At 48.6% G+C, this 22,110-nt stretch overlaps 2 protein-coding genes across 2 annotated transcripts in view; both read left to right on the forward strand.

Moving 5' to 3' along the window:
* The window catches only part of LOC136302475 (olfactory receptor 14A16-like), a 168,697-nt gene that overhangs the window by 32,163 nt on the left and 114,424 nt on the right, over positions 1-22,110 (forward strand). The window lies entirely within an intron of this gene.
* Positions 4,240-5,030, forward strand: LOC136302578 (olfactory receptor 6E1-like; the record flags this gene model as incomplete). Its single annotated transcript, XM_066206047.1, is given in 2 exon segments — positions 4,240-4,594; positions 4,597-5,030. Coding segments are annotated over 2 exon segments (789 nt in total), but the record flags the coding sequence as incomplete, so codon positions are not given.

Raw genomic sequence — 22,110 nt, forward strand, 5'->3', positions numbered from 1 at the left:
TACTCGGTGTAAATAAAGCTTTAATACCTATAACAGATGATTATGGTATGGTGAAGGAGGCAACTGGCCAACCTGAAAGAGCGTACTTTTGTAGACCACTGAAATATAAACTTGGGAAACAATGGGGAATTCATAAGTTTTTATACGTGCCCAATGCCCCATCAGCACTTTTGAGTAGAGATTTATTGGAGCAACTAGAAGCAAAGATAATATTCAAAACTGGAGAGATTATTTTGAAGGTTAAGGATTGACAACATGTGAAATTGCTAAGCTTAATGTCAATTGCCAATGAGTCCAAAGCTAAAAGTGAGGAAGAGACTAGTAGAAAAGTAATGGATCAGGTATTTCCTGAGGTATGGGCTTCTGACATACCAGGGAGGGCAAAGAATGCACCCCCAGTGCAAATTAAAGAAGGAAAACAACCAGTTAAACAGTATCCTTTTAATAAAGGAAGACTGGGAAGGGATTAGCCCAGTAATTGAAAACTTTTTGCAGATAGGGCTATTAAAAAAGTGTTGGTCTGATTTTAATACTTGTATTTTACCTGTTAAAAAGCCTGATGGATCATACCTAGTAGTACAGGATTTGCAGGCTGTTAATAAGATAACTGCGAATTTACACCCAGTGGTTGCCAACTCCTACACATTGTTAACCTATTTAACACCTGAACTAATTTGACTTGCTATTTTAGCTTTGAAAGATGCTTTCTTTTGCCTTCCTCTCCATGAAGCCAGCCAGAGAATTTTTGCATTTCAATGGGGAAGCCCCAAGAGTAGGTGCAAAATACAGCTCACATGGACAGTTTTAACCCAAGGATTCAAAAACTCTGTTAAGATATTTGGAGAACAACTTGCAAAAGGTTTGGAATCCTGAGAAGTCACACCAGGAAGACAGTTGTTACAGTATGTAGAAGACCTCCTGATAGCTGCTCAAACAAAAGAGACATGCATTTATTGGATGGGAAGCCTCTTAAACGTTTTGGGTCTACAAGGGTATCGAGTATCCCAGAAGAAAGCTCAGACAGCGAAGCAAACAGTTTTCTACCTGGGCTACGAGGGCAGGATTGCAAGGAAGCAACATGCCAGACCCCAAAACCCCAGACAGTAAAGGAACTGAGAACCTTTTTGGGCCTTACAGGCTGGTGTAGACTGTGGATTTACAATAATGGGCTGTTAGTCAACCCCCTGTATGTCTTGATTACACGAGGAAACAGAGACCTCCAATAAGTGGAAGAAGCAACATGAGCCTTCAACCAACTAAAGAAGGCCCTCATGTCAGCTCCAGCCCTGGGACTTCCAGATGTGAGTAAACCATTCTTTTTGTTTTCTCACGAAAAGCAGGGGATTGCTTTGGGAATACTGGCACAAGACCTGGGCCTGTATCACAGGGCAGTCACCTACTTTTCCAAGCAGCTGGATGCAGCAGCCAAGGGATGGCCAGGGTGCCTCAGAGCCACTGCTGCAGTGGTGATGAACATTCAGGAAGCACACAAGTTCACCCTAGGCCAGAAGATGACTGTGTCCCACAGTCATGCTAGAAGATGCTAGCAGATCTAGAAGATACTAGTGTCCCACACAGTGTCCGCAGTCCTGCAGGTAAAAGGCAGACATTGTCTTTCCCCACAGAGTTTCCAGAAATACCAAGCCATAATGGTAGAGCAAGATCATGTAGAAATTGTGGTAACTAATCTTGTGAACCCAGCTTCCTTTGTCAGTGGGGATACGGGAGAACCAGTGATCCATGATTGCCTGGAGACCATCAAAGCCACCTACTCCAGTCGCCCAGATCTGAAGGACACCCCTCTCGAGGACCCTGAGACTTGATTTACTGATGGAAGCAGCTGTGTGATCAGTGGAAAAAGACATGCTGGGTATGCTGTTACCACGAGCAGAGAAGTAATAGAGTCTGGACCATTACCAACCAACACCTCTGCACAGAAGGCTGAAATAATTGCCCTAACCTGGGCTTTAGAACAGGCAAAAGGAAAGAAAATTATTATTTATACAGACTCAAAGTATGCATTTGGGATGGCTCATGCTCATGGAGCCATCTGGAAAGAAAGAGGACTGTTGAACTCACCAGGGAAAAGTATTAAACATTCCCAGGAGATAATAAAACTATTGGGGGCAGTCCTGCTACCTGAAAAAGTAGCCATCATCCACATCAAGGAAATGAGCAGGTGGACAGAAAGGCAAAAGAAGCAGCTAAAGGTGAGGTGATTATTGAGACAGTTGAGGCAGCCTTAATTCCAGATGGACAGATTTCTACTGAAGGTAAGTCAAGGTATAGCAAAAAAGAACAAGATGCTAACTGAGCAAGAAAATGGAAGTTATAACCAAGAAGGGCGGGCAATCACAGATGAAGGGAAAGGAAGACTTGTGATTCCCTATTACATGCCATGGTCGTTGGTGAAAGAGGAACATGAGAAAACACACTGGGGAATAGACACTCTGTATAACTATTTGAAGGACAGAATCATTTCCAGAATTTTGCAAACAACAGTAATTCCAGTGACTCGCCAATGTAGCCTTTGTCTCCAAACTAGTCCCCAAACTATTCCTAAACCAAAGCTTGGACAAATCGGGAAAGGTTATGGGCCTGAGCAGCAATGACAAATTGATTTTTCAGAACTACCCAGGATGGGGAGGGTATCGATATTGGTATTTACAGAAACCTCTTCAGGGTGGCCAGAAGCTTTCCCTACCAGAACTGCCAAAGCACAAGAAGTAACCAAAGCATTGTTACAGGAAATAATACCGTGTTTTGGAGTCCCAGGCACAATGTCTTCAGACAGGGGGCCACATTTTATTTCAAAACTTGAGCAGCAAATTAGCCGGCACCTAGGCATAGACTGGGAACTTCATATCCCATATCATCCTCAGTCAAGTGGCCAGGTGGAAAAAATGAACCATCTGATTAAGCAGCAAATTGTAAGACAGGACAAGAAGCAAAGTTACCTTGGCCTAAAGCTCTTACAGTAGCATTATTACGAATTCAGACGAAGCCAAGGACAAAAGAAAAATGAAGCTCTTTTGAAATATTATATAGAAGATCATATGGGGTCCAAGAAGGAACAACACCTACCCAAGTAGGGGAAGAAACCCTACACAGGTATATGGTGGTCCTAAACAAACAACTTAGAGAATCTGAGAAACATGTGGCTGGGGCTCAAAGGAGAGAACTAGATGGGCCAGTACATAACATACAGCCAGGGGATTATGTATATGTTATGTCTTTTGCAGAAAAGACTCTGGAACCCCAGTGGGAAGGACCATTCCAGGTGCTCCTCACCACCTTTACTGCAATCAAGATCTAAGAGCAAAATGCCTGCATTCATCACACTCGAGTGAAGAAGGCTCCTGAAGTGATCTGGAGAGCCACACCAGGTGACAATGAACTAAAACTGAAGCTTATTCGGGAAAGTGAATGGTGTGTGTGTAAAATGTTAGAATAGGTCAATAACTTTTGAAGAATAGAAAGATTTGTAGTTATGGAAAATCAAACAGGCATAGTTTGGAGAATTGTGGCCTTTGCAACCATCGTTATAGCCACCGCTGGGGTTAAGGCAACACCACGCACATATAATGTGACAGGTATATAGAGGTGTCAAGGAAAAGCCTATGATTTTCACTCCAGTAGGTTTTTGGGGCAGATGTTGAAGGTTACAAAGGCAATTTCTGGGAAAGGAAGAAACATTTGGGGATATGAATACATGTGCTCAGGACAGATTCCATTAGTCTTAGCAAGAACCCATGAAACACATCCAAATTGGTCCTGAATGTTGTGACAAATGTTCAGGCAATGGCAGCCTGGGCATCCCTGGGAGGGGGGGAGGGGGGGAGGGAGGGAGGGACTACTACCCAAAAAGCTACTGGGCAAGATAATACTGGGCAAGAAACTAATCCCCAAGAAACTAGTCCCCAGGAAACTACTGACCAAGAAACTACTCCCCTAGGAAGTACTGGGCAACAAAGTGTTTGAAATGCAATCACTGTGCTGTATGGCAAGACTGAAGGAAAAGAAAGAAGCAGAGAAGGAAGGATAGAAATGTTTGTCCAGACTGTGAAACTATCACCCTTGTTTTTGCCATGTTCCTGTCTCAGCAAGATGAGCAGGAATTCAGCACCAGAAAATGCAACAGCAGTTACTGAGTTCATCCTAGAGGGTTTCCCAGAGCATGATCCAAGACTGCAGCAGTTTTTCTCTCAAGTCCTCCTGCTCATGTACCTGACAACAGTGATGGGCAATGCAACCATCCTTTTCCTCCTGTGTGTGGATCACCACCTGCAAACCCCCATGGATGTTTTCATCTGCAGCCTGGCCTTCCCGGAAATCTGGTTTACATCCTCCACAAGCATCAAATGGTTTGTGATGCTGAGTTCTGGTCAGAACACTCTCTCACTAAGCAGCTGCTTTGCCCAAAACTATTTTTATTTTGCCCTGGGCTGCACAGAGTTTGTCCGGCAGGTTGTCATGTCCTTTGACCGGTGTGTTGCCATCTGCCACCCTTTGCTCTACGCTGACATCACAAAGCCTCAGCTCTGTGTCCACCTGGGTGTTGCTGCTTGGGTCCTCGGCTTTGTCCTGCTGAGCTACCGCTGCTCTTCCTCTCTGTGCTGTCTTTCTGTGGCTTCAAGATCCCCCATTTCCTCTGGGACAACTCCCCCTTGTTCAAACTGTCCTGCTCTGACACCAGCCTGCTTTGGGAAACAGACTCTGTCTTCTTACCGTGTGTCGTGCTGGGCTCCTTATGTTTGACTCTGGCATTTGACATCTGCATCCTTTTCTGTGTTCTGCATCTTCCAGCAGCCTCTGGGAGGAAGAAAGCTTTGACCACGTGTTCTTCCCATCCCATCACCTTATCCATTGCCCGTGGGAGCTGCATTGCTCTCTGCACGTGTCCTGCAGAAAATGTTTCCTTGAGGACCAACAGAACTGGAGCTCTGCTGAACACAGTCCTGTTCCCATTCCTAAATCCATTCATCTGCAGCCTTGGGAACAAATCTGTGATCCTGGCCCTGAACAAATCCATTGCCAGGCCAAGAACAAAGCCTTTCCTCTAAGCATGGTGCATTTCTGGAAAGCCATCCCAAGGATCTGGTATCATCTGTTACACAAAACCAGTGCCTGTGTGTGCAGCCTCCAAACACGGCTGCCTCAGGAGATTGATGCTCCTGCTGGGTTGTGTCAGGTTAAGAGAGAAGAGACTCATCTGCACTCCCAGACAGGGCACCAACAATGGCAGCAGGACAAACTCAGTTCATTCTCTGCCCGGGCTGCTCCCGGGCCCATCTCAGGAGAGCCACCAGCTCGTTAAGAGCCCATCTCTGGAACAGAGAAGAGCTCAGAGGAACAGTGTGGCAAGTGACAATCCAAATTACAGCTCCTGAGCGATGGACACCTTGTCCCAGCTCCTTTCCTGGGTGTTGAGGGTTAGGTTTGTTCCTTCTTTCTCTAAAGAATTTTTTCCCCACAAGTTACCAAGGAGACCAAGTGTTGGATACTTGAGAGTACTTAACTGAAACAAAGAAGTGGACAAAAGGTAGAAGAGAGAGATAACGCAGGTAAAAGACAAAGCTTGAGGCAGCGGCGTGCTTTTCTGCTTCCGGCGTTCGGGGAGACGCGTGTCTGCCGCTCCTCGAGGAGCTCAGCCGCCGCAAAGCACGCGGAGCGGGAAACGGCTGTTGCTGGCTAGAGGAGTTTCACTGTGGCCAAAGGGATCCAGTCCTGAGAAATCTTCTATCACCGGTTCAACCTGAATCCTGAGTTTTTCTCTGCCACTCGCAGAAAGCTGAGCCGTTTTTTCTGCCTCGCCTTCGGCTCCTTCGGCGCTGCTCCTCTTGCTGCAGCGTGACCCTGCACCCCCTGCGCTGCCGGGACATCCTGCCCCTGCCTGCCGGGACACCCTGCCATCCCAGCTACCAGCCCGGGACTTTTCCACTGTTCCAGCTTGGTGCTCTGAGGATCCTGCAGGGACACCGAAACCAAACTGCCCTGGGTTTTGTGAAACAAAGCCCTCAAGGTTCTTGGTACTGTTGTCGTTTGTCATTAATGCTGTAGTTGTTTGGTGGGGGGGGGAGTTTTTTTTTTGTGTTTGTTTGCTTTGTATTACATACTAGTAAAAAACTGCTATTCCTATTTCCCAAATCTTTGCCAAAGAGCCTCTGATTGTAATTTTACCTAGCAGATACCTGTCTTCCTAAACCAAGACAGATTTTGGCGCCCAAGTGTGGGGCTTGAGGGCACTGAGAAAAGAAAAGGGAAGAGAAATAGCAGTTCTTAACTAACCTAGTACTTTCTTTTGTGTGCGTTGGATATAAAAACCTCATTAGGCTGCATCATGTGGTTTAACTTAGCCTGGTTTGGGTGGCATGTGGTTGTGGCTGTATTCCTTCCATTTGCAGGCCCTTATCTAAACATGGGCCCTATAACTAAGGCTACTGTGACTGTCATCCAGTTTATTTTATAGCTTAATAAAGTAAAGAACTCATGAATTTTTAATTTCCTCTAGAAGGCAGGCACATAGATTCAAAGCTATCGTACACTAACTGTGTGTTTTTGGAGTTACTTTAACAATAGTACCTACTGTGAAGAAATGACACCGGGGGAAGTTTCTTTTTCCCAACCCTTTACCCATCTCTTTGGGTCTGCCCCACCAGTTTTTGAAGGGTTTAAATCCTCTCTGAATGCTAATGATATCATACAATGGCTAGTGCTGCTAATAGGCATATTCTATTTAGCATTCAGAGATAAGAGAAGATTGACCTAAATAACCACCCTAATACCTACCCCACAGAACAAGGATGATACCCCAGAGCCTGACTCTGCCCCACAGCCTGCCTCAGAAAAGACCCACCCGGATTGAGTTGAAGTTCTGGTAAAAGAGATAGGCCAAATGCTGAAAGAGTACATTTCCCCAGGTCATGAAAAACCCTCCCCCTGCCCCGAGAAGGCAGAGACTGATGGTGCAGCAGTGGAACCCACAGACGTTACAACTGTCCAGGTTCCAGCTGAACCACAAGGGCAGCCACAGCCAGCAGCAGTCGCCCCTGTGGAAACAAGGAAGTGTAAAGTGAAATCGTCAAATCCTGGTATTAAAAATAAAAAAGGAGGGTCCTCACAGTCCACAGAAGAGCCACAGGTTGAGATCATCACTGAGTCCCTAACATATGAAAGTCTACGTAATCTGCAAAAAGATATTGCACGACGAAGACATGAGGCTTATACAGCCTGGCTACTTCGAGTCTGGGACCTTATGGGTACAAGTGTGCAACTAGATAGTGCTGAAGCAAGGAATTTGAGACCCTTGACCCAGGACTCAGGTATAAATCAGATATTTGTAAGAGAGCAAAGGCCCCTTCCCCTTTGGGAACGACTTCTAATGAGTGTGAAAAAGAGATTTGTCCACAGAGACAGAATGCAAGAGCACAACAATAGAATGCGATAGAAGACCCTTGAGGAAGGAATCCAACAGTTGAGAGAAGTGGCAGTATTAGAAGTACTTTTTAGGAAGACCGGACAGCATGATAATAACCCCGACAAAGTTAAATGCACAGGGCACATGTTGTGGAATCTGGCAACTCATGGACCCTCCCAATACGCCACATTCATCGCAACAATTAATGCCGAGGATAACCAAGAGACAGTGAGTTCTGTTGCAAACAAGCTCAGAAATTATGAAAGTATGATCAGTGGCCCAATGCAGGCTCATGTCTCTGCGGTGGTGAAGGAACTCAAAGAGGAGATGAGGGAAATGAGAGAAGAGATAAGAAAGAACAGTTCCCATGTAGCACCGGTGCGAGTCACAAGCCCCAGAATCAGAGGCCAACATTCCCCAGCGAGAGAGAGAGGGTACACCCCTCGAGCTGACCTATGGTTTTATCTGCGGGACCATGGGGAGGACATGAGAGCGTGGCATAAAAAACCTACTTCTGTCCTGGCAGCACGGGTACGTGAGCTCAAGGAGAGAAACGCTAACAGAGAGAGTTCCACTAGAATGAAAGTAGCCTCAGCCTCCCATGAGCAAGCTGCCAGGTATTACGGAGGTGGGAATGCTGTGTCAGATTCCCTCGAAGGAACCTCTACCATGTATGTCCAAGAAAAGAATAATAACCAGTGCTAAAGGGGCCCTGCCTCTAGCCAAGAAGAGGCACGGGAAAATCGGGTTTTTTGGACTGTGTGGATTCGATGGCCTAGCACATCAGAGCCACAAAAATATGAAGCTTTAGTAAATACTGGGTCGCAGTGTACTCTAATGCCATCAGGACATGTGGGGGCAAAACCGATTTCCATTGCCGAAGTGACGAGGGAATCACAAGAACTGACTCTAGTTAAAGCCGAGGTGAGCCTGACCGGGAAGGAGTGGCAGAAACTTCCGATTGTGACCGGCCCAGAGGCTCCATGTATTCTGGGCATAGACTTCCTCAGGAATGGATATTATAAAGACCCTAAAAGACTCAGATGAGCTTTTGGAATAGCTGCTGTGGAGACAGAGAACATTAAGCAGTTGAACACCTTGCCAAGACTATCAGAGAACCCATCTGCAGTGGGACTCCTGAAGGTAGAAGAACAACAAGTACCTGTTGCCACCTCGACAGTGCACCGTCGGCAGTATCGGACAAATCGGGACGCCGTGATCCCCATTCACAAGATGATCCGTGAGCTGGAGAGCCAAGAGGTGGTCAGCAAAACCCACTCACCCTTCAACAGCCCCATCTGGCCTGTGCGCAAGTCTGATAGAGAATGGAGACTGACTGTAGACTATCGTGCATTGAATGAAGTGACTCCACCGCTGAGCGCTGCTGTGCCGGACATGCTAGAACTTCAGTACGAGCTGGAGTCCAAGGCAGCGAGGTGGTATGCCGCTATTGACATTGCCAATGCATTTTTCTCCATTCCTCTGGCTGCAGAATGCAGGCCTCAGTTTGCTTTCACCTGGAGGGGCGTGCAGTACACCTGGAACCGGCTGCCCCAAGGGTGGAAACACAGCCCCACCATCTGCCATGGGCTGATCCAGGCTGCACTGGAGAAGAGTGAGGCTCCAGAACATCTACAGTATATCGATGACATCATTGTGTGGGGAAAGACTGCAGCTGAAGTATTCGAGAAAAGAAAGAGGATCATCCAGATTTTGCTGAAAGCCGAGTTTGCCATCAAGAAGAGCAAAGTCAAGGGACCTGCCAGAGAGATCCAGTTCCTGAGAGTAAAGTGGCAAAATGGACGGCGGCAGATCCCCACTGAAGTCATTAATAAGATCACAGCAATGTCTCCACCGACCAGCAAAAAAGAAACACAAACTTTCCTAAGAGCCATAGGTTTTTGAAGAATGCACATTCCTAAGTACAGTCAGATCGTGAGCCCTCTCTACCTGGTTACCCGCAAGAAGAACAATTTCCACTGGGGCCCTGAACAGCAACACGCCTTTGCCCAGATCAAGCAGGAGATTGCTCATGCAGTAGCCCTTAGCCCAGTCAGGACGAGACCAGATGTGAAGAATGTGCTTTATTCTGCAGCCAGGAACAACAGTTTGTCCTGGAGCCTTTGGCAGAAAGTGCCAGGGGAGACCCGAGGCCGACCACTGGGTTTCTAGAGTCGAAGTTACAGAGGATCTGAAGCCAACTACACTCCCACAGAGAAGGAGATCTTGGCCGCCTATGAAGGAGTTCAAGCCGCCTCAGAAATGATTGGCACAGAAGCACAACTCCTCTTGGCACCCCGACTACCAGTGCTGGGGTGGATGTTTAAAAGAAAGGCTCCCTCCACGCACCATGCCACCAATGCCACATAGAGCAAATAGACTGCCCTCATCACACAGCGTGCCCGTATTGGAAACCCAAATCGCCCTAAGATTTTGGAGATAATTACAAACTGGCCGGAAGGAGAAAACTTCGGTTTCACGGACGAAGAAGAGCAGGTACAAGTGACACGAGCTGAAGAAGCTCCTCCATACAACCAACTGCCAGCAGAAGAAACACACTACGCTCTTTTCACTGATGGTTCCTGTCGCATCGTAGGAATGAACCGTAAGTAGAAAGCAGCCGTATGGAGCCCCACACGAAAGGTTGCAGAAGCCACTGAAAGAGACGGGGGATCAAGTCAGCTTGCTGAACTCAAAGCTGTTCAATTAGCCCTTAACATTGCTGAAAGAGAAAAGTGGCCAAAGCTCTACCTCTACACTGATTCGTGGATGGTAGCCAATGCTCTGTGGGGCTGGCTAGAAAAGTGAAAAAAGGCCAACTAGCAGCGTAAAGAAAAACCAATCTGGGCTGCTGATGAATAGAAGGACGTTGCCACTCGTGTAGAGAAGCTGCCTGTAAAAGTCCGCCATGTAGATGCCCATGTTCCCAAGAGTCGGGCTAATGAAAAACACCAAAACAACAAGCAAGTAGATCAGGCTGCCAAGATAGAAGTGTCAAAGATAGATTTAAATTGGCAACACAAGGGAGAGTTGTTCCTAGCCCGATGGGCCCATGATGCCTCGGGTCATCAGGGCAAAGATGCCACCTATAAGTGGGCCCGAGACCGAGAGGTGGATTTAACCATGAACAATATTTCTCAGGTTATCCATGACTGTGAGACATGTGCTGCAATCAAGCAAGCCAAGCGAGTGAAGCCCTTATAGTATGGTAGGCGGTGGTCCAAATATAAATATGGGGAAGCCTGGCAGATTGACTACATCACCCTTCCCCAAACCCGCCAGGGCAAGCGTTATGTGCTAACCATAGTGAAAGCCACCACTGGATGGTTGGAGACCTACCCTGTGCCTCATGCTACTGCCCGGAACACCATCCTGGGCCTGGAAAAACAAGTCCTATGGAGACATGGCACCCCTGAGAGAATCGAGTCAGACAATGAGACTCATTTCAAGAATAGTCTTATAAGCACCTAAGCTAGAGAACATGGCATTGAGTGGGCGTACCATATTCCTTATCATGCACCAGCGGCCAAAAAAGTTGAACAGTGCAATGGCCTGCTTAAAACTACCTTAAAAGCACTGAGTGAGGAAACCTTTAAGAATTAAGATACTAATTTAGCAAAGGCCACCTGGTTAGTGAACACTCGAAGTTCCACCAACCGAGCAAGTCCTGCCCAATCTGAGCCCTTGTAAAAGACAGACGAAGATAAAGTTCCAGTGGTACACATGAGAAGTATGCTGGAAAAAACTGTTTAGATTAATCCTGCCTCCAGCAAAGACAATCCCATCCGTGGGGTTGTCTTCGCTCAGAGACCAGGTTGCACCTGGTAGGTGATGCAAAAGGATGGAGAGACCCGATGCATACCTCAAAAGGACCTTGTTTTAGAGTGAACTACCCATGACAATGTGGCTGCATCCATATTTGCATATATATATATGTATTTTTAACAGTTAAAACTCAATGTAATATGTTGGTATGAGAAAAAAATTCGGGGTAGATAATGTTGAGAGTTAGGTTTGTTCCTTCTTTCTCTAAAGAATTTTTTCCCCACAAGTTACCAAGGAGACCAAGTGTTAGATACTTGAAAGTACTTAACTGAAACAAAGAAGTAGACAAAAGGTAGAAAAGAGAGATAACGCAAGTAAAAGACAAAGCTTGAGGCAGCGGCATGCTTTTCTGCTTCCGGCGTTCGAAGAAACGCGTGTCTGCCGCTCCTCGAGGAGCTCAGCCGCCGCAAAGCACGCGGAGCGGGAAACGGCTGTTGCTAGCTAGAGGAGTTTCACTGTGGCCAAAGAGATCCAGTCCTGAGAAATCTACTATCACCAGTTCAACCTGAATCCTGAGTTTTTCTCTGCCACTCGCAGAAAGCTGAGCCGTTTTTTCTGCCTCGCCTTCGGCTCCTTCGGCGCTGCTCCTCTTGCTGCAGCGTGACCCTGCACCCCCTGCGCTGCCGGGACATCCTGCCCCTGCCTGCCGGGACACCCTGCCATCCCAGCTACCAGCCCGGGACTTTTCCACTGTTCCAGCTTGGTGCTCTGAGGATCCTGCAGGGACACCGAAACCAAACTGCCCTGGGTTTTGTGAAACAAAGCCCTCAAGGTTCTTGGTACTGTTGTCGTTTGTCATTAATGCTGTAGTTGTTTGGTGAGGGGGGGAGGTTTTTTTTTGTGTTTGTTTGCTTTGAATTACATACTAGTAAAAAACTGCTATTCCTATTTCCCAAATCTTTGCCAAAGAGCCTCTGATTGTAATTTTACCTAGCAGATACCTGTCTTCCTAAACCAAAACACTGGGACAGCCATCAGCCCTGCTTTGAAACCCCAAAGTCTGAAACCCCAAAGTCACTGAGAGCAGGTCACCATTTGGACTAAGGGGATTCTTGCCCTGGTGTGTAGGAAACATTATGGGATGGAGGGGAAGAGCAGTTTTGGATAGCACAGGACTTGTGGGAAGGTGAGGCGAGGAGCCCAACCAGAGCAGTCTGTCCTGTGCTCTCATTAAACTTAAATTCTCCCTCCTGTGTGAGCAAATCTCTGTTCTGCCTGAGCACAGAGCCTGGGGCTGTGAGGGCAGCAGCTGGAGGACGGCACCAAACAGCCCATCTGCCCATGGTGCCGCCACGGAGTGACCGGAGGGACTGGACTGAAGGGTTTGGGGCTGTGGGGTGTGTCTGGTCTGCACCAGCACCTGCAGTGGGGCTGTGGCCTCGGGGCTCAGATGTCCAAATGCCTCAGCTGCTGAGACTGGAATCCAGGGAAAGCTGCTGAGCAGACGAGTGTCTGAGCACAGCTGCTGCAGGGATCCATGTGCAGCTGTGACCGTGGAATGGGATAGGCTGGACCAGGATAGTGCCGTTGGGAATGATCTGCAGGTCAGAGCAGAATGATAGTCTGGTCCCACTGACCGACCCCTCCAGGGCTGACCAAAACTTCAAGCAGTCATTAAGGGCACTATCCAAATGTCTCTGAAACACTGAAAGCCTGGGGCATCAACCACCTCTCCAGGGAGCCTGTTCAGTGTTTGAACACTCTCCCAGTAAAGAAACACTTTCTCCTGTGCAGTCTAAACCATCCCTGGTACAGCTTTGAACCATTCTCACACGTTCCATCCCAGGATATCAGGGAGAAGAGAAAGGGAAATGCAGGGCAGAGCCAGGGGGGCAGCGAGATGGGAGTGTGCAGCCTGCAGGGACACAGCAGCAGCTCCGGGACAGCGCAGGACAAGCTGTGCTGGACGTGGCCAAGGGCCTGGCAGGGCTGGCAGTGCCCAGGAGAAGCCAAGTCTTGGTGCCCTGGGGCACAGCAGGGTCTGTGCCACCAAGGGCTGGGAGGGGACACCTTGTCCTGAGGCCCTGGGGCCTCCTGGCACAGCCCCAGCAAGGCTGGGCACTGTCACCCCCTTGTCCTGCCCTCAGCATCCCCCCACATCCCAGTGGCCCCAGGGATCTGCTGGGACCAGTCCCTGGGGAGCCTTGGTCAGGAATGGCCCTGGGGGGCTCCTCAGTGCTCCCAGGGACTGCAGGTTTTTCAAAGCACTTTGGGTTTTGCTTTTGCCTGGGAGTCTCTGAGGGGTTTGTGCAATCATGGCCTCCAATTATCTGCTGTAATTAGTCCCTTGAGATGTTTTGTCACTAACAACACTCAGTGGGGCTCATTAATGCCTCAAGTTACTCAAGAGTCATTAAAGTACTACTTTTTGACACTGAATCACTCTGAGAGGTTTGTGCAGTCATGGCCTCCAATTATCTGCTGTAATTAGTCCCTAGAGAGGCTTTGTACTGACACTTAGTGGGGCTCATTAATGCTCTGAGATACTCAATGTCTTTTAAGGTACTTTGGGCTTTCCTTCCCACACTCCGTCTCTGAGAGGTTTTTGGGCACTCTTGGCCTCCAGTTCTCTCCTCCAAGGAGTCCAGGAGGAGCCTGTGTTGGGGATGGACCTCAGTGGGACCCAGGAATGCTTTGAGACACGTTGGGTTTTTCCTCTGACTTGGACTCCTGGAAAGGTTTGTGCCATCTCCTCTCAGGCCCTGAGGGCTCAGCACCAAATGCACCACGGGGCTCTTTGGGATCAAGCAAGTCCTGATAAACCACGGCTCTGCCTTGATTTCCCTCTGCTCTGGTGCAGTTCATTAGGAAGGTTTTGTACTGCAGTTATGGAGAAAGATTTCAAAGAGCTTCTAAGAAATTCACATTCCTGTTATAAAGAGTGTGTTTTATTACTGTTCTCTTTAGAGGAGAGGTGATTGCAGCATTCTGTGACTGATATTGATCCAGGGCCTCTCCTCAGAAGGCCTGGTCAGAGAAGCTGTGCCTTCAGGTCTGACCCAGTATGGATAACATTCCCCAAGCCCATCCTGCCTGTCCTCACTCACCTGGGACCTGCTTTGCTCAGAGAGCTGCCTGCACTCAGGCAAAAAGGGCTTTTCTATTTTTGAAGCAACGTAAAACTTGTAATTTTCCCCACTGAAAACAGACACACTCCTCAAGTGTGTGCCAGCCCAAGGGGCCACCAAAACCACTCCAGCCCTGCCCTGGGCCGGCTGTGAGGGTGGATCAGCATCCCAACCTGCCCTGGGCCACTGCAAGGGGCTGTGGCCATGGACACACTGGGACAAACTAGGGACAATGGCAACAGTGTGAGGAAGACTGGGGGATATGGGGGCGTGCTATGAAAGATATTGGGGGGAATTGGAAGGGAAAGGGAATGAACTCGGGGGTATTGGGAGGGACTGGGCTGTACTGGTGATGAAATGGGCTGTAAAGGGGGGGACTGAAGGGGCACTGGGGTAGAACTGGGCTGTACTGGGGATGAACTGCGCTGTACTGGGAAGGACTAGAGGGGTTGAATCGGCTGTTCCCGCCTCCGCAAACTCCCATTTGCCGAGGCTCCCGCCCGTCAACGCCAGCACCCAATCAGTGCCAGGAAACCGGGGCCTCGGGGCGGTGCCTGGTGCCGGTGCCACGTTTTGGTTTTGCCTTCAACTCCCGTCATGCACCGCGGCCCAATTGAGCCACTTTGCACCCCGGACAACAATGCCCGTCATGCCCCGCGCTCCACAGAACCCCGCCCCCGTATCCTCCCTCCCCCCCCATGTGTCCCCTAAGTTTCCCCCAGACCCTCCAGGATCCCTAAGTGCCCCCTCAGTATTTATTTGGAACCCCCCAAATCGTCCCCGACTCCCCTGAATGCTCCCAACCCCAGAGATGCCCGTTAGAGCCACTTCTGGGAATTCATCTCCGATCATCCCCCGTGCTCTCAGAGCTCTGCCCAACACAGTCTCGCGCCGAAAATTCCTGCTGTGCCCCGTGTCCTAAAGCGCCCGTTTCGAGCTCCCCAAGTTCCCCCCAATTCCTCCCGAACCGCACACGTTTCCCCCGAGGGCCTCAAGTCGCGACGCGGACGCAGAATTGTCCGCCAAGCGCCTTCCGGGACCCGCCACAGCTCGGCTTTATGCACTTCCGGGACTACAGCTCCCAGCATGCTCCGCGGCGCACACAGAGCCCTATTCCAGCCGTGACTCCATCTCCCGTCATGCCCCGCGCCCCTCCCACAGCCATAGGAGCTGCGCCTCGAACTCCCGTGATGCTCCGCGGCCCGGTTACACCGTGTTCTACCCGCGCCTACAACTCCCATCATCCCCCGCGCCACAGAGAGTCCCCTCAGGGCCCCCCAAGTGCCCGCCCGGACCCCGAAGGGCCCCAGATTCCCCTCCCTGACCTCCAAGTTCCCACCCGGCTCCCCCAGATGTCTTTCAGACCCCCAAATTTTCTTCAGATTCCATCCCCAGGTCCAGAACTGCCCCAAATGTGCCCCAGAAATGTCTCCGTGGACCCCAAAGTGGCCCCTTTTACTCTGTCTGAGAAAACGATAAAGAAGATGACAAAAGGAATAAAAATAGGACTAATTGGCATAAAGAGGGAGGAATCAATAGCCAGATATTGTCAATGAATTAATGAAGGGAATTGTATTACTTAGAACCAATGACCCATAATTTTTGGGGGGGTGTAAAAATGTATCGATTTTTTAAAATACATGTAAAACTTAGGTAAAAACATATATAATAATATTTTATATATTTATAAATATTATTATAATTTCCTTGAAATTTTTTTAAAACAGAAAAATTGCTAATTTACAAAAATTATTTCAGATGTCAGTCCTTGGTGGATGATTTCAGACACGGTGAGGTTGGGGTGAGGAGCAGGTTGTCCAAACAAGGTCAGCCTGCAAGGGGCTCATTCTCCATGCCCAGACCACCTAAGGAGACATTCAGCATTAAGATCACTTGGAGAATACGTCTTTCATGTTGGCAATGATCTGAAAAATTAAAAAAAATGCACCCTGGATTAGAAAAAAAATCAGGAGGTGCACTTTGAAATCTTCCTCCATAAGAGAACTCCAAACTGGCTCCAAGCAGCTGCACAAGCCCTGGAGACTTGAAGACAAATGAAGGAAGACAAGGAGATCCTGAGACCTTTCTGGATTTTCATGAGCACCACGGTGGGTTTCAGGCTGAGTCCAGAAGCTCCAGGCACTGAGAGAAGGTTGAAGAAGCTGCTCAAGGAGGCAGAAGCAAAGCTCCAAGTCCCTTGGAGCATCCCTGGGCCCCACTGAGGGCAGGGAGTGCCAAAGGCTCCCCAGGGACTGCTGAGAGCAGATCCTTGAGGCCAGGATTGCAGGGAGCCGCAGGCTGTGAGCAGGGAACTGCAATGCTGAGCAAGGCCTGAGCTGGTTGGAGGGAGCAGAAAGGCCAAGCCCTGAGCCCAGGCCTGGCACAGCAGGGCCTGTCCCTCCCGGGTGGCTCGGGGCTGGTTGTGGGGCAGTGAGATGGGAGGGGCAGCAAGGACAAATGGCACAAAGCTGTGTGACACTCCCGATCCTCATGGCACTGCGGGCCAGTGTGACACAGCAGGGCCTCATGGAAACAAGAGGCCATAATGAGCCTGCGGGGCTGTAACACCCCAGAACACTGAAATAATGGGGGTACCCAAAGGTTCTCTTACTCGTGTTTGGTGCACAACGAGAAATGCCAACCAGATAGTCTCAGGATGAACAGATGCACAGAATATTCTTATTTGCAAGGAACAGTCAAGGATCATAAGTCCAATTCTGAAGTTAATGGCCCATAGAGGGATGGAACCCTAAACCTCGGTGATATTAGCACCATACTTTAACCAACTGAGCTAAGAGGTCAAAGCAACACACAGCTCTACTGGCAAAATATAGAAAATCAAGGAACTTGGAAAACCATTTAATAAAACATCCAACTCAAAATAAAACTCTTATCATAGCAGTAGCTTCATTGACTTAGACCATTTGACATGGAAACCTTTACAGAATTACAGAATGACAAAATGACTAGATTGGAAGAGACCTCCAAGATCATTGAGTTCAACCCATGTCCCAACACCTCACCTAAGCCATGGCACCTAGTGCCACATCCAGTCTTTTTTAAAACACATCCAGAGATAGTGATGCCACCACCTCTCCAGTCAGATCATTCCAGAACTTTATCACCCGTTCCATAAAAATCTTTTTCCTAATTTCCAACCTATATTTCCCTTTGTGCAGCCTTAAGACTCTGTCCTCTCATTCTGTCAGTGGCTGCCTGGAGAAAGAGACCAAGCCCCACCTGACTACAAACACCTTTCAGGGAGTTGTAGAGAGTGATAAGGTCACCTCTGTGTCTCCTTTTCTCCAGGCTAAACAACCCCATCTCCCTCAGTCGTTCCTCACAGGAGTTGTGTTCCAAGCCCCTCACCAGCCTTGTTGCCTCCTCTGGACACATTTAAGCATCTCAAGGTTATTCTTAACTGAGGGCTCAGAACTGGACACAGCACTCGAGGTGTGGCCTCAGCAGTGCTGAGTACAGGAGAAGAATGACCTCCCTGCTCCTGCTGGCCACACCATTCCTGATCCAGGCCAGGTGCCATTGGCCTTCTTGGCCACCTGGGCACACTGCTGCCTCATGTTCAGTTGGCTGTCGACCAGAACCCCCAGGGCCCTTTCTGCCTGGGCACTGTCCAGCCACACCATCCCCAGCCTAGAGCACTGCAGGGGTTATTGTGGCCAAAATGCAGGACTCAGCACTTGGACTTAATAAACTTCACCTTGTTGCACTCTGCCCACCCATCCAACTGTTCCAGGTCTCTCTGCAGAGCCCTCCTACCTGCCAACAGATCGACAAATGTTCCCAGCTTAGTGTCATCTAAAAATTTACTAATGCAAGACTCAATACCGTTATCCATGTTGTCAATACAAACGTTGAACAGAGCTGGCCCCATCACAGACCCCTGAGGAACACCCCTGGTGAATGGCTGCCAGCTGGATGCAGCACCCTTCCCCACCACTCTCTGGGCCCGGCCATGCAGCCAGTTGTTAACCCAGCAAAGAGTGCTCCTGTTCAAGCCGTGGGCTGCCAGCTTTTCCAGGAGCGTGCTGTGGGAGACAGTGTCTAAGGCCTTGCTGAAGTCCCAACAGACAACATCCACAGCCTTTCCCACATCCACCAGGCGGGTCGCCTGGTCATAAAAGGAGATCAGGTTGCTCAAACATGACTTACCTATCCTAAACCCGTGCTGGCTGATGGAGGAGAGAATTTTGAAAATTCTTCTCTGGAGCTCCAGGGAGCTAATCCAAGTTTGAGTTGCTTTAGATCAGACCAGGGGTGGAGGAGGGTCATCCATCAGTGTTCTTGAGCATGATTCTTCTCCATGCTCCCCCTGCTATCACTTTCAGCCTTGAAGTTCTGGGAGTCAGCTGGAGAAGGGGGAAGAAAAAAAAGGCTTTAGGCAAAGACATTAACCTTTTTCCTTCATTCATAGAAGACAGAGTGATTTGAAATGTAAGGAGAGAGTATGAGACAAAAGTTAGCAAAAGAACTGATAAAGACTATTGGAAGAAGTGGCTATTTCTGACCAGACTTCTCTGGATGTGAATTACAGAAAAATAGATTATTATAATGCTGTTTGGGAGAATGCAAGTTCTAGTCAAACAGTTGTATGTACTGATATGAATGAGATTTAATTTAGGATTTTGAATAGAAAATATACCCGGCTCCTGGGAAAAAATAAGGAAGTCTCAGCCTTTGAGACGAAGATGCTTCTAGAAAGGAAGTAATTTTGAAGTTCCGGCTCCTAGGCATAAAAGGAGGTCTCTATTTCTTTTGAGATAGTGATGATTTTAGAGAAAGAAGAAGAGAATCCTTGCTTTATACTAGAAAAGCATTCTTAAAATGGTACCCCAAACATGCAGAGGCCCATAAGCAGCTTGGGAAACTGTTATATGGGTGGGACTGCACAGAATCTGCAAAAGTTCCGTGTGGTTGCAGATTTGTGACCATGAGAACCACCAGACCTTTTCCTGTGGCATGTATCTCCATAAACTCTAGAGAGGCTCCTCTCCCAAGGTGATGCAGGATTGTGTTTAAATAGTTGCAACTGGCTAAAAATCATAGTTTTCTCTCTGTTGAGTGGGAAAGTGAACGGTTTGTGGTAAGTGGAAAGATGTTTGAATGTCTCATTTTTCCTTGTTCTCTTTTCTTAGTGTATGCTAATAAAAACTGTTTTTACTTTTAAGTTGAGCCTGTTTGAGCTTTTTCTCCCAAAATCTTATCTCCCAGCTAGTAAACAAAATTCGGCAAACATAAAACCACCACAGGAAGGGACACCATCTGCCTTGACAGGGGCTGGAGCTCAGGCCTTGGCCTTTTGCATTCCTGAAACACATGCAGGTTTGCTCAGCATCAGAGACACCTTTGCCTTGTTTGTCCCCACCTGTCATCAGTGCCTGCGGTGTTCTGCTCTAACTAGAACCCGGGTACACTTTCTCAGGCGTGTCCCTCAATGGGACCCATTTAAAACTTCAAGAAACTTTGGCGTTTTAATCTGACTTTGAGTCCTTGAGAAGTTTTTTGAACACTCTCTCAGGGACTGAGTCTGATGTAAACAACAGCAAATCCCCAAGAGGCTCATTAACATCCTTGTGCTGTGTCTGTGCTGCTGAGCTGGGCCAGGCTCCTGACACAGAGGCACCTCTTGGCAACCAAGATGAGCTTCAAAAAGGCATTTCTCCATCAAAGTGGCTCCTGTGCACAGCCCAGCAGGGCTGGGGCTCTGCTTGCAGCCACCCTGGGCACAGCACACAGGCACAGAGAGCTTCAATCACTAAGGGCTGGGAAGACGCTGAGGACTGACTGGGCGAGAATCATTTCCAGCCCTTGACACTGGAAGCCTCTGGCTGCACGACAATGCAGCTGCAGCTCCTGCAATGATCTCCTAAAGCAGGAACATCCCACTGACTATGGATTCTGTAAGTACAACTCAGACTATCTCTGCTGTAAGCATGTGGACATGCTCAGGGCTTCTGCTCACTCCAGGAATATTTCCAGGACAATAATTTTTATAAAGATAAAATTTACTCAGTCATTGTTTTCAGTTTCTTACTCCTGGTGAATGGGGGGGATAAATAATAAACAACTTCATGTTTAAAAGTCCCTAAGGCATCTGAACTATACCTCCAGTGCTATTCATGGGTTCCCAAAAGTGCTTTCATCCACTCCTTTGCCCATGGACAGCACCAGCATCACCTTCACTGGAGCCATCAGGCTTAGTCCTTTCTCCAAGCTCCAAACAGAACCTGCCCCCAGCCAGTGCCCTGCAAACAGGCAGGTTTCTGTAGGGCCAAGGAGAGTGCACAGAGATTTGGGGTCTGTGAGTGCTGGCAAGGAGAGATCAGGAACAGGGAAATACCTCCAGGAGAAAAATCTCCAGGAAGCAGAGAGAAGATCAGGCAATGAGAGAAAACAAAACCCAGAAATGCTGTGGCAGGGAGAGATCTCCAGAGGATCCTTTCCAGTGCAGCCCCTCCCTCGGAACAAGCCCCCTCCCTCTTGTCCCCCAGCCAAGCCTCTGCCCTCAGGGCTGGGGGTCTGTTGGGGGTTAGGTTTGTTCCTTCTTTCTCTAAAGAATTTTTTCCCCATAAGTTACCAAGGAGACCAAGTGTTGGATACTTGAGAGTACTTAACCAAAACAATGAGGTGGACAAAGTTAGAAGGAAGAGATAATGCAGGTAAAAGACAAAGCTTGAGACAGCTGCGGGCTCTTCTTTTTCTGGCGTTCGGGGAGAGAGAGAAGGCTGTTGCTGGCTGGAAAAGTTTCACTGTGGCCAAAAGGATCCAGTCATGGAAAATCTACTATCATCAGTTCTGCCTCGCCTTCGGCTTCTTCGGCGCTGCTCCTCTTGCTATAGCATGACCCTGCACCCCCTGCGCTGCCGGGACATCCTGCCCCTGCCTGCCAGGACACCCTGCCATCCCAGCTACCAGCCCGGGACTTTTCCACTGCTTCAGCTTGGTGCTCTGAGGATCCTGCAGAGACACCGAAACCAAATTGCCCTAAGTTTTGTGAAACAAAACCCTCAAGGATCTTGGTAGTGTTTTCGTTTATTATTAATGCTGTAGTTGTTTGGTGAGGGGTTTTTTGTGTTTTTTTTACTTTGTAATACATACTAATAAAAAACTGCTATTCCTATTTCCCAAACCTTTGCCTAAGAGCCTCTGATTGTAATTTATAATTAAAAAAGAAAAAAAAGAGAGTGAAGGGGGGGGGGGGTTTACACTCTCCATCCCAAAAGAAACTGCAGTTGGTTTTTTTTTTATTACCTAGGAGATACCTGTCTTCCCAAAACAAGAGAGGGTCCAAGGCATGAAGCCCCTCCTGTGCAGGCAGAGCTGCAGCCGAGCCGTGGGGCAGCTCTGCAGCCCCGGGCCCAGTTCCCTCTGCAGAGCACAGGGCTGGGAGCAGCTGCCTGGCACTGGGGGGCTCTGGGAGGGGGCACAGCTGGCTCAGGGTGACTCTGTCCCCAGGGCCCGGCTGTGGGCAAGCTGTCAGTGCAGCCAGGGAAGGAGCTCCATCTCATTGAATCCAGTGCCATCATTAGGACACTTGAAAGTCTCCCTGAGATTTCCTTCCAAGCTTCCAGCTTCCCTCCACAATGCAAACCTGCCCTGTAGCATCTTTGTGTTATCTGAAAGCCCCACGGGGAGACACACAAGTTCTGTGATGGAGAAAATGCTGTTGGGTTGGTGGAATGAGTCCCGTGTGTCCTTGGGTACAAATGTGGGGCTGAGCCCTTGAGAAGAGGATGGACATTGGATGGACTGTGGTGGATCCATCAGCTCTCAGCAGTGTCA

The sequence above is a fragment of the Chamaea fasciata genome, unplaced genomic scaffold (assembly GCF_029207755.1).
Source record: "Chamaea fasciata isolate MVZ Bird 193981 ecotype frontalis unplaced genomic scaffold, bChaFas1.0.hap1 SCAF_29, whole genome shotgun sequence".
NCBI lineage: Eukaryota > Metazoa > Chordata > Aves > Passeriformes > Sylviidae > Chamaea > Chamaea fasciata.